Source organism: Lingula anatina, chromosome 1 (genome assembly GCF_051362555.1).
Source record: "Lingula anatina isolate TDL-2025a chromosome 1, LinAna3.0, whole genome shotgun sequence".
In the NCBI taxonomy this organism is placed as follows: Eukaryota; Metazoa; Brachiopoda; class Lingulata; order Lingulida; family Lingulidae; genus Lingula; species Lingula anatina.
In genome coordinates, this window is record NC_141767.1 from 1,767,125 (window position 1) to 1,779,198 (window position 12,074).

Here is a 12,074-nt window from a genome sequence, read left to right on the forward strand (position 1 = left end):
CCATTTCCGAATTTCAATAGACACACCTTGTTTCCCACGGACTTAAGCGGCGTTTGACTAAAGCTTAGCGCGGCAATCACAAGTTGGGTCTGTTACCTTTGAAACTTTGAAACACACCCACACACGTACACGGAATCACGATTCTAGAGGACTAGGTACACATTGTGGCAAGTTTCGTTATGAAATTAGCGGTTTCAAGCCGCCATTGCTCTCCCTGAGTGCCGGCGGAACATTATCCCGACTTCATATATTAAATAAAATTATATGCCGATTCATAAGAAGTGTTTCACGATTATTTGAAAAATTTACAAACTGTACAGTGAAGTTAAATTAGGCCTAACTCGTATGTTAATTCAGTGACCATTAATAGTGACCACCATTGCCATTTCTCCCTTCATATTCCAGTCGGATGAATCCGTTCGGTCTCCTCGTGGTACCGGACTCCAATGGAATGGCGTCCGGGGAGCTGTTTTGGGATGACGGGAGCAGTAAAGGTAACAAACTAGCTGATCACCGTAATAAAATACAAATTATTTGAACACTTTCCTTCAAAACGTCCTTCTGCTGCAAAATATACGCATGTGGAAAGTCTCTCAAAACTGTCCATAACGAATACAACATTTTGTTGTATTTATTGCATTTAGGAATATCTACTCAAATGGTCATTGAAAATAACAGCTAAAGCAGCAACTACAATAATAAATACTTTATTATCATTACATACCAAATGGCGATTAGCAGCCTCTGTTTGAATTTCATTCTTTCCTCCATTGTAGACACAGTGAAGAACGAAACATTTTTCCATGCAAAATTTTCTTCGAATAGGGTACGTCACATTATTAGGAAGTGATTGGTTTATTTATTTATTTGTCTATTTATTTATTTATAATTTCTTATATCATGTCGTATCTTCGACATAATATAAAGGTTGAAGTCCTCTTAGTAGGTGGCATTACTTGCAATAAACGTTGAACCAAAGAATTTTGTTTAGTTTAAAATATCGCATGTTATTGTGTTGTCATTTGTAATCATGAATAACATTGTTTTTTTCTTAATAAGAGTATATCCATCGGTACTTTACTTAAACTTTATAATTAGACATGTTTCAAAAACTGTAAGAAAACTTGTAGTTAGACCATTTCTAAAGCAGAAAACAAAAAATTATGCAGTTTGATATTGCACTGTCAATACATATTCCAGACCACGCTGTCTATGGAAATAAAGAAGGCGAACTTCAACATCACGGAGACATTAGATAACCTTCGTATTATGGGCATCGAGACAGAGCCAGCCATGTTCAGTCTCACCTCTGTTGGTTTTCCTCTGGATCTAATGGATAAAGCAATTTATAATTCTAAAACAAAAGTAAGTAAATCACGTGTAAACTGTAGCTTAAATGATATGCCAAACTACTTTTGGAAACCAGGTGTGCTGTTTTTTAAAAAAAAAATGTTGAGGATTATGGTTCAATTATATTAAGACTAATTTTATACGTTGATACGATTTGTAAGTCATTGCTATAAATAATATTGGGTTCTAATGAAGGTGTTAGAAAGTAAGCATTTACGTGATGTGCTTCAACGGTTAAAACTTTCACGGTTAAATAACTAGAATATTTTGAAGGCTTTCTGACTAATCGATAATCTTTTAGCTTGAAAACACTAGTTTTAATTTACAGGAAGTCATCCTAAAGAATGCTGGCATTTCTCTGCAAATGGACTTCGTGTTGAGCTGGCATTAACGGCTTTATTGCGGTCTGGTGATGAAGATAAGACACCAGGTGTCTTTCGTGGCTGAGAATGAGTGTACACGGTGAAATCTTAGATAAGCCAACAGGTACATGTACCTTATTGCACGGCTGAGTCTAAGTGAACACGGTCTTTAATTATCCCAGATATCATAAGTCAAAGACCATGCAATGTAAAAAGCTTTCGTATCGGACTTTTGTCAATTTAATTTTAATTTTTAAAATTAAATAATTTACAACTTGGTTATTTTAGTAACTTAAAATATATATTCAAGATAGTATACTTGCTGGTTGTAAATTTGTTATAATACTTAATTTTCTTTTTTCACCTTTTAATAAAGAGGTTTTCGAACGGATAGATTCAGTTTGTAATATATGGGGTGGAAATAAAAATATAACCACCAACTTTACTCAAGTATAGTGTATGTTTCCATGTTGCATTTTTAATGACCTGGAAAACATTATCGTACTATGGTGTATATTAAAAAGATTATTACCCAATAGAGTTAAACAAATCCAATAAATCTTTTTTACATTTATTCATCGCAAGGCGTTGCTCAGTAACGCTCTGTTATTTTTATGGGAAGAAACCCAGGTGAGTATTCAATAAAAGCGCTGTGAACAGACGCCACATGTGGTATTACCATTGTCTGAAATTTGAATTTAAATAGAACCTAGAACTTGTAGAAGCAGAAACTAGAAACCGCGGGTTACCGGGCAATACTCTGATCAATATAGTATTATAAATCTATCGTCTCTTACCGGAACTGGGTTTGTTTTCACACAGTCTGTTCATTCCTCACCCCTGAGAGCTTTATTGATTTCCAATGCATGGGGACGTTACATGACTTGATTTAAAACCTTGAGTACACGTGTACAAATGTACACGTGCTATTTTGACGAACAAATTATAATCTGACATATATTTTTGAAGGAAATGAAAGTAAATCTCCCTAAAAAAAGCATTTTATTGATATTATATATCATATATTTCATTCTTCAGCAATACGAATAATGATAAATTACTGTGGCGACCGCCTATTGTGTACGAAATGGGGCCTATTCAAGAAGAATGTCTCACGTTTCACAATGCTGAAATGGGACATTAAAATACTTAATTGTTGTATTCTGATACATGTTATAAAATGAGATTGTCTACCTGCGTTTGTTTTTTGATTAAATATTTGTAAAAACAGTACGTTTCAAGTCTGATTCTTAGCTCCTGCAAGAAGCATCGAGCTCAGAGATTTCTTGCCTTCCCCCGAACCAATTTTCAGTTTGCCCGTCAGTCCCTTCAATCTGTCTTTAGAACTCGGGGATCTTGGAGGGGGTGACGGGGACGCGCTGTCCGGAGACCCCCTCGAGCTAGCACTTCCATGTCCCCCTCTGCGCCGCCAGACCGTCACCGGGGAATTACTCTTAGCTCCGGGTTTGGGACTTTTAAGTTGGACCACGGACTCCAGAACGCTCTTCGGCCGACTTCGCGCAGATAACACCGAGAAAGCGAGAGAGGCGCTTGATGTTCTCGAAGCCACGCCTAGTGAATCCCCATCGTCATCGCTGTCGTCTGCTTCCGGTTCTGGAACAACGGGGACAGCCGGGACTCTGTAAGAGTTGGTCAATTGTGTCTGAAAGATGCCGTATAATCTTTGCAACTCGTCGCGATATGACGGTAATTGTTGGGCTGTGTTCGCGGGGCGTTTTTTGGCTTTCTTTTTGTCGTGTGACGATTCTGTTCTCATCAGTGTGTTGTCATGCGGTGACGTGGAGTGAGACTGCGCACTACGAGGCATATGGACAAGCCTCGGGAGTGCCCATTTTTCGGGAGTTGCACTCCTCACGGTAGACCCGCTACTATTGACTACTGGTGAACTAGGACTTCTCCCTGTCTTATTTCCCCGCTGTAAAAGGGGTGCACTTCTTTTGGCTGGGCGTCTGACAGGGTTGATGGTAAACGATGGAGAAAACGGTCTCTCTTTAACAATATCTGGCGTTGCTATATTTGATCTGTAATTATTGTCAGACGTTTCATAGATCATGGGCGATCCTGAAGGGCAAGTCCTGCCGTCCCTGGGGTCTCTGTCGTCAAATGGGTTTCGAAATGGGTCAGAACCTTCCGGTATCTCCATAGCGCTCTCCAGCCATTCTTTAGCGTTCATGAAATATTTGTTATCCCTAACTGTTAACGAGGCTTTTGCATCTTGCACGAGCAATCTAGCAATGTCCAAATATCCTCGTGCGCACGCGATCATAAGCGGCGTAAATCCTTCCTGATTCGGCAAATCGGGGCTCATTCGATATTTCACCATGTTGTTCAGAATACACTTCATTATTCTCACAGAGCCGTTGTAAGCTGCTAAATGAAGGACAGTATTCCCTTCCCTGTCACGAAAATTAACGTCGACGCAATCCTCCTCCAGCAAGGATTTCACCAGGAATTCCTTGCCCAGCTTCACGGCGTATGATAAGACATTCAAGCCTGTGGTGTCAGTGAGAGTGGGATCCGCCCCTTTCTGTATTAGAAGATGAATCCATCGTGCCGCACGCTTCTCCGGGAAGAAGGCGCATTTCAGAATCGGGGTGAGGCCTTTTTCGTCCCGCTGGTTAACATCAACACCGCGGTCTAGGAGCAGAGTGAACTGTTTAAACCGGGAATGGTCGATAGCCGTGTGAAGCACCGACATTTTTCTGGATTGGCGAAACACCAGAAATAATGTATGGTTTAACACTGTATAAAACAACACCTTTCAGTGTCTGGCGAATAACTCAGTATGACGGTCATATGTTGAAAACGTCTCCATTTTGATTAAAATCATGTCTGTTTCGGACGCTAAATCGGCAGCATAAGTGTCCAAGATATGAAAGCGCGCGGCAAAATGACGTCTCCTACACTGCCATGTCTGTTAAACTGCTGGCGAGAATGTTAATTTTAGTTTCATGGAAAACGGATGGCACTCACTCGATATTGATCAGAAATAAAACAGACTGACCGGTATTTCCATCGTATAAAGTGTTTGCAGATTACCTGCGTTGCGAAGATACTGTTACTTTGTTAGCAATGTCGCTCTCGGCTACACTTTACCCGTAGAGACCGAGAGATCCATCTAGATTTCCTCTTCTTGTTAGTAATGTGTAATCACAGCGGGCTCCGTGGTGAACCTAATTAAACAGTCAACAATCGTCGGCGTAATCTTGTTAAAATGTCACTGGTGACAGCAGTTTCCTTTCAAAATCGTCAACCCTATTTATTTCTCACACTGTCACCACCAGCTGGGCACGGTTCAAAGTGTATACGAACACGATATGGTATCGTCGCCAAGGTTTGAAGAAACAGAAATCGACTATCGATACATCGTTCAAAACAATCACCAGAATCCCTTTTCATGTAAACAATATCATTGTGGGCTCATCTGACTCCGCGGCAAACCCCAATACTAAGGTATCGATTGAGAAATATCGGAGTTTCACTCATATATTCAGTTAAGGACTGAAATGAGAAAGGTGCGCTTTCAAAACTCTCTGCTATCTAAATAGATATATTGAAGTGTTCTACTGAGTCTACAGAAAAAAAAACTCGGCAAATAAAAGCTCATTCTGCTAGAATAGTGCTTTAACATCATTTGAGCTATTTATATCACTTTTCATAGCAAGAACAATGTGAAACAATACGATATCCATTTTAGAAGTCCAAGTTACCTCTTGTGTCCGTCTATTCAATATCAAAATGCTATACGATGAAGTAGTTGCCAAGTGCTGCTTGTCTCTCATTGTATTCACGACACTATGCATACATCCTTTATAATAATGTTTTATTCAAGGAACTTCTCGAGACCGCAGCACAAATCTCTTCTTCAGATTACGGATGATATATCATACGAACAATATATTTGGCATGTCAATAATGTACGTGTATTTTTTATGGAGTACTACTTGGATCCAAGTTATGTGTGGACTTCAATCTTTAGAGTAACACACAGACGGACTAAGTGTCATATCAAACGAATGTAAAATTCAAGAAAAATATGTAAACTATAATGTACTTTTTTCTTATCAGAACAAAAATATATGTAGCGTATCCAAAGATATAGTTTAAATCAAATATACAGCGGGATTGATATATTGATACAAAGGTTGTAGGTCGTTATGGTTGAACGACGAGTGAAGGACTCATTGAACAGAATCAATACTTGTACACGTAAAACACAGATCACTGGCAGCGGTTCGATAATAAATGCGTCAACTTCTGAGTCAATCACATGGTAGAGCATCAAAACAGCATTCTAATAACATAGTTTAGCGACATTGTTGTGTAATATAGGGATGGTCTGCTGTGGGGTTTGTGCGGGCGATCATATTGTAGTCTTGGTGTCGATTGCCAGCGCACACTGCGAGACTGCGAGCTGAGCATATAGCCAAGCTAAGCCGTTGCCTTACTAGTGTGCGCCGGCTTTGATAAATCAATCCATTCACCTATTGCAATGATAATCGAGATTTTACGGCAAGGAAAACAGTCATTGATATCCTTTCACAATACAGGTCACCTAGGGGAAATAAATGAAAAAGAAATGTAGGGTCTCTTACGGATAGTCTCTTGGTTTGTTTAAAAAACTTACACTTTAAAGGCACGATAAATTCAGTATATCCAGGCTTAAAAATCTCTGGAAAATCGAGTTATTCCCACTGGTGGTGGGTTTTTCTGAGGGGATGGGGAGCACAATTTTTTAATTCATAAAAGATACAGAAGAGAACAATTGCATTGTAATATGAAGGACACAACGGAATAAAAAAAGTGCTTGGTGTATCGTTTCACTAGTAATGTTTTTGGGAAGAAAAAGGGGGTACCCCCACTTGGGTAGAGGGGGCACGTTGCCTACTGTGTCCACGTGCACTGAGGCATCACTACCCTGTACTATACACTGTGGTATACTGCAGGTACAAATGGGCACCCGGTCATTATTCACATAATAATGATATTGTATTGTATTGTATTGTATTGTATTAAATAGCACTGAATTGCATTGCATTGCATTTGTGTTGTATTGTATTGAACATACTGTGTTGTCTTGTATTGCATTGCATTGCACTGTACTGTCGTGTACTATAATGTATTGTTTTGTATTGCATTGTCTTGGGTTGTCTAGTATTGGATTACGTTGTACAAGGCCGTAAAATATATGCACCAGAAACCAATACAGAAATAAATTGAACTGAATTAAAGCATTGACAATATACTGTAGATATACTGTTAGAAGCGTCTAATCTTTGGCGTCTGTATGATACCCAGGGTCTTCTCTTCACCACTTGGTTTTCACAGAGGTGCCTTTCAACGATTACACGTTAATGGAATAATAATAATAATAATAATAATAATGAAATTGCATAGCTGAATAAATAAATGAAAGAAAGAAAAATGAAGGAAAGAAAAAGACAAACGTTAATAGCACAATATGAATTAGCACCAGTACTAGAGGAAGCAATAAATGGCAAAAAAAAAAAAAAAATCCGTTCATTCTTCAACTGTGAACATTCTCAAAACTGAAAAATTATCTGGAAAACTGTTTTAAGCAGATACATTTATCTTGTAAATTTATTTCGAACTAGATTTTGGATAAGTAGACGCGATTAAAACAAAGAAAGGAGGATTACTGTAGAAAGGTAGATGTTTTAAAGTGAATAAACGCTCGTTTTTATTACTCTTTAGTGAATATAAAGGACCTAATTCCCAACTACGGAGGAATGGAATAAGTGACGTCAACATTCAGTTAATCACTGCCCACTAAAGGCCCATTATTTTACCGAAACGGAATTAAAGCCACAATAGAAAATTAGCATATCTGTCAGGGCTTTCTCGGTGGATTGGAAACTAATAAACACCGTAAGTAGCTTGACATTTTACCTTTTCCTTGGGATTTATTCCGTTTTAAAAATGAGAAAATTGCTTAAATGTCGAGACATTAGCGCAGTCATGAACAGTGGGTTTTCATTAGCTGGCGCTTTTGTACCACAGTGGTGCACTGCGTGAAGAATACTACGCTCGTAATGCAGGAAATTAAAGAAAGTGATTTTCTATAGAACATCCAGAATCTCTGCAGGAATTGACGAGGTAATTAGCTCATTACCCCGGTTCTCGAAGTAGACGTCCATGTAGAAGAAAGCCACCACAGGAAGAAATACTGCAAAGTAAGACTGCACACTGAGAATGTAATCAATGACTTTATTAGTATTACGCACCTGCAAACCAGAACACGATATATATATATATATATATATATATATATATATATATATAAAATACATGACGACCCACGATACTAGACGTAAGGTAACCTTGGGATAACTGTGCCAGCCATAAGAAAGATAATCAAATGATGTGCGATTTTAAAAAAAATTCTGATAGGAGCGGCAAGTAAGACTTTCATGTAGCTGCCTTCGTGATGTTCAGTGTTTTTAGAGCAAAGAAATGTCCCCAAATGTACAGAAAACTCACTTACATTGCTCAATGAAGTCCATGCTAAGACTATTTTGAAAAAAAAAGAATGCAGGAAAAGAACTATTGTAGAATGAATAAGCACTTAGAATGCCAAAAAATATTTTTGAATTTTTTTTTTATATTGCCACTAATATTAAACTTGCGAAGCAATGTACTTCTGCGTTAATTCAATAGACGTAAATTCATTAGAAATGCACATATGGGATTAAAATTGTATCACTTAGCCAATTCTAATCGGAAACGAACCAATTATTAAGAACTCAGATTCACTGCCCAAGGCACACTGTGTCACATTTGTATAACACGATACACTTGCAACAAGTTCGAGGACAAAATTCCCAAAACAAGGTGCCTGTAGAAGTGGCTATCACTGCGCAGCGTTCGTTTCGAGCACCGTTGATACATGAATAGGTACACTCAGGGCATTGCCACCAGAAAGGACTACCGTTCCTAAGTGGATAATCCCGATAATCCCCACAAGTGCCTCGCAGCCATTATTGACTGACTGCGCCGACTATTAGCCAAATTTGCAATAGAGTGGTATATTGAAGGTATTAGCGTGGACATAACGAGCATAGACATAATAGAAAATACTAGACGTACAAAGATTTGATAAATACTCAGTTATATAAGATGAACATGAAGTGAGGAGTATAAATTGAACTCAGATTCCTTTAAAGAGTTTCACAATAATCTGCGATATTGTTAACAGCAGCCAGTCAGATCTAATGCAGCCTGACAACGGGTCAGAAACACCGCACCTTAGAGACTTGGACATAGTCCTCAATCTGAGTTTTAAGCAATTTCTTAACTATCTGCAAAAACTGCGCGAGGGGATTCAAGCTTTGCGGGAGGAGGTTTATAAGGATGAGATGGAAGAGCGACATAAAAAACAATACCCAGTGGAGGCAAATTCGGCAGATTGGATGCATAAGAAAATAAAGATGTCCTTTGATGCCCGAGGCATTGTGGATAGTTCCTCTGTGCATGTCTCACAACAAGTGTCAGCAAAGAATAAACCTAAAGGCCGGCAAGACGGTAAACTCGCAGAACGAGCGGGTGATGTAAAAAAAGCACCACCATCTAAACAAGTTGAAGCACCTTCCGTCGTTGTGCGAAGTGCAACACACATTGACACTACAACAAGGGATTACTCCATTTTACCGACTGTTCGCGTAAGAAGAGATTCTTGTGCGCGAAAGTTTCAAAATTCTCAGGATGACGATAAACAAAACTCAATGCACAAACTTAATGTGCGGAACCAAAATTTACAGCTATTTCCAGACAACAAAAACGATGGAAATGCACGTGACTGTGACCATCAAACGACACATTTTCGACTGCGGAAACAACCGTCAAATGAACCTTGCGTACGGGGGAGTTTAGAGACATATACTCCAAAAAAGCATCGGAAACACAGCGCAACTAAGTCGAACATGAGAGATGGGCATCTAGTAAGTAATAACCATAGCAACCCGTCCAAATCAGCTGGATTGCCCCACATATCTCAACCCCGGGGGAAACATCCTCAGCAAAACCGTCACAAAAGTCGTCACAATGAGACGGGCAGATACTACTTCTCAACGACCCCCTCTCCAGTCCGCGTCTACATCAACTACGACAAGACTGACAGGGCCATATTTGTGGAAAACTTAGTGGACGCTGACGGTAAAAGATTCTGGCCTCTCTCACGGAAGAAGTCCATACAGGGTTTGGTGTACAACCGTGTGGCCCGCAGTTTCCACCCCCCTGCACCGCCCCGGATTCCCACTCCGGCTCCTAAGGACGCGCAGGTGTTTAAACCTAAGAAAATGACTTTAAAAGCGCTCACCGACGGAGTTCGGATGTCTAAAAAGATCAAGATGAAAGCACAAAGAATACCTACCGGAGATTCACTGATGAGCCCGAAGACGACGGGTTTTCAAGTTCAAGGAATTAAACATATCAGTGCAATAACCCGGGCGATGCAGTTTCCTAAAATAGTGAAAAATAAGACAAATGTGACAAGCAGGTAGATCGCGGGATAATGATAAAACCTTGTGAATACGATGACTGCAAACGCAAATAAGATAATAGTAAGCAGTTAAGATATTGTTCTTTTATCCATTCACATTGGTTGTTTCATTCTTTTGACTATTTGCCAAACAGTTTTATAGAAATAATAATAATAATGTATATTCATTGATCATATCAACTTGCACTGCAATTAATTGAAATAAAGCGTAATTATATCATTTCTGGTTCTCGATGATGCAGTTTTCATTAGATTAACCGACTTGTAATATATATTCCGTCGAAAAAAAGAGAGAGAAGGAGAAAAAGAGAGAGAGAGTAATCTTATTATTTGTTTGCTCTGCACGCTTTCAGTTTTGCAAATCTTAAGTTAAAAAAAAAGAAAAAAATCTGTAAACGGAACACCAATCTATGCTGTTTTTTAAATCGTGCAATAAAACCTATTGGACAATTTTTTTTTTTTTTTTTTTTTTGCAGTAGAACAGTACATTTCAAATACAATATTTGTGAACTATAGCTAAAATAGCTATCTGTTCAACAAACCGACTTTTGGAAATTAGTATTTCAAAGGTTTGTACTTCCATGCTTCATTGTCACATTTATATGGCTGTGGCATTTAAATGGGAATATTAGTCACGTGCCACTTTATCTTAATAAGTTATTATAACTTTAGGGATCAGGTAAATTACAAATATTTCAACCCATAAGTTAACCAAAGACCGTAAATCATATTATCACCAGGACGGAGAAAATGTGTTCATGATATGTTCATTGATCGACCAACTAATGGCAGAATTCGTTTTTATTGGAATTATTGTAAGTTATCTTATTACAATAATTGACATAGATTGATATCTTATTATCACAAAAACATAATGACATAATGACTCTGAATTAAACAGAAAAAAAGAAAGGAAGAAAAATAAATAAAAAATCCATACATTTCGTGTTTATCCAAAGGTTTTTTTTTAATTGCGGTAGAGCAGCAAGTAAACTGCGGCGCAACAATGCAAACTGAAAATAAGATTTCCACTAAGGCGTTCTCTGGGGGGGGGGGGGGGGGGGGGGGGGGGGGGGACTTAAATCAGTCAATATTAAAATACACCTAGTGCCTTTATGAATATCCCTTTTAAGAAAAATAAAATCAAGAATTATTCCAGAAACTTAATCTTTTATCTTAATCTATTACATATGGGCTTTTTATGTTATATAATTAGTTTATTTTATCTATTATTATATAAAAAGAGGAACTCTGGACGACGATTGCTAGGAGGGCGAAAATTGGTGATGCTGATGAGGAACTGATCTGAGAAATAAATACGAAATACATACTATAACTTGTATTTTTTTAATATAGTGGCACATGGGGAACGCTGATACGTTTACTAGACTTCGAGAAAAATATATTAGGCATCTTATTGCATGGACAGATTCAGTATGTCAAAGTGAAATAAACGGTAAACTGGCAAATAGTTCAATTTTCACCTAGTACAGTTCAAAATATAACAATCTCACTGTTTAATTGTGGTAGAAATAAAATATTTGAGAGGAAGAGTATGATTTTTTCATTTTACGACAAACGTACGTTACAAACGTCTCGCGGCGAATATTTTGTTTGAGGGTTATTTTTTAAGGACTGTGCGGAAAATCGGGCCAGTAGGCCTACTTCAGCTCCGTTCAACCGGCAGTTTAGAAAAAAAAAGTAAACATAGAAATAGCCCACTCGCACTTCAAAAGAATAATGACACTCATCTCAGTGAAAGCTCTTCGCTTTTGACCTTCCCTCGTGCCCCAACATTCCATTATTGTTTATACATTTTTAAC

General features: G+C 38.3%; 1 protein-coding gene across 1 annotated transcript in view; it reads left to right on the top strand.

The window, feature by feature from the left end:
- Positions 1-2,157, top strand: part of LOC106181238 (sucrase-isomaltase, intestinal) — a 29,036-nt gene extending 26,879 nt beyond the window's left edge. Inside the window, exons 42-45 of the mRNA XM_086999895.1 lie at positions 406-494; positions 777-826; positions 1,201-1,365; positions 1,679-2,157. Coding sequence (XP_086856021.1) covers positions 406-494; positions 777-826; positions 1,201-1,365; positions 1,679-1,741 — 367 coding nt within the window. The 3' untranslated portion in view covers positions 1,742-2,157. The remainder of the gene's footprint in view (positions 1-405; positions 495-776; positions 827-1,200; positions 1,366-1,678) is intronic.
- Positions 2,158-12,074: the final 9,917 nt, after the last annotated feature.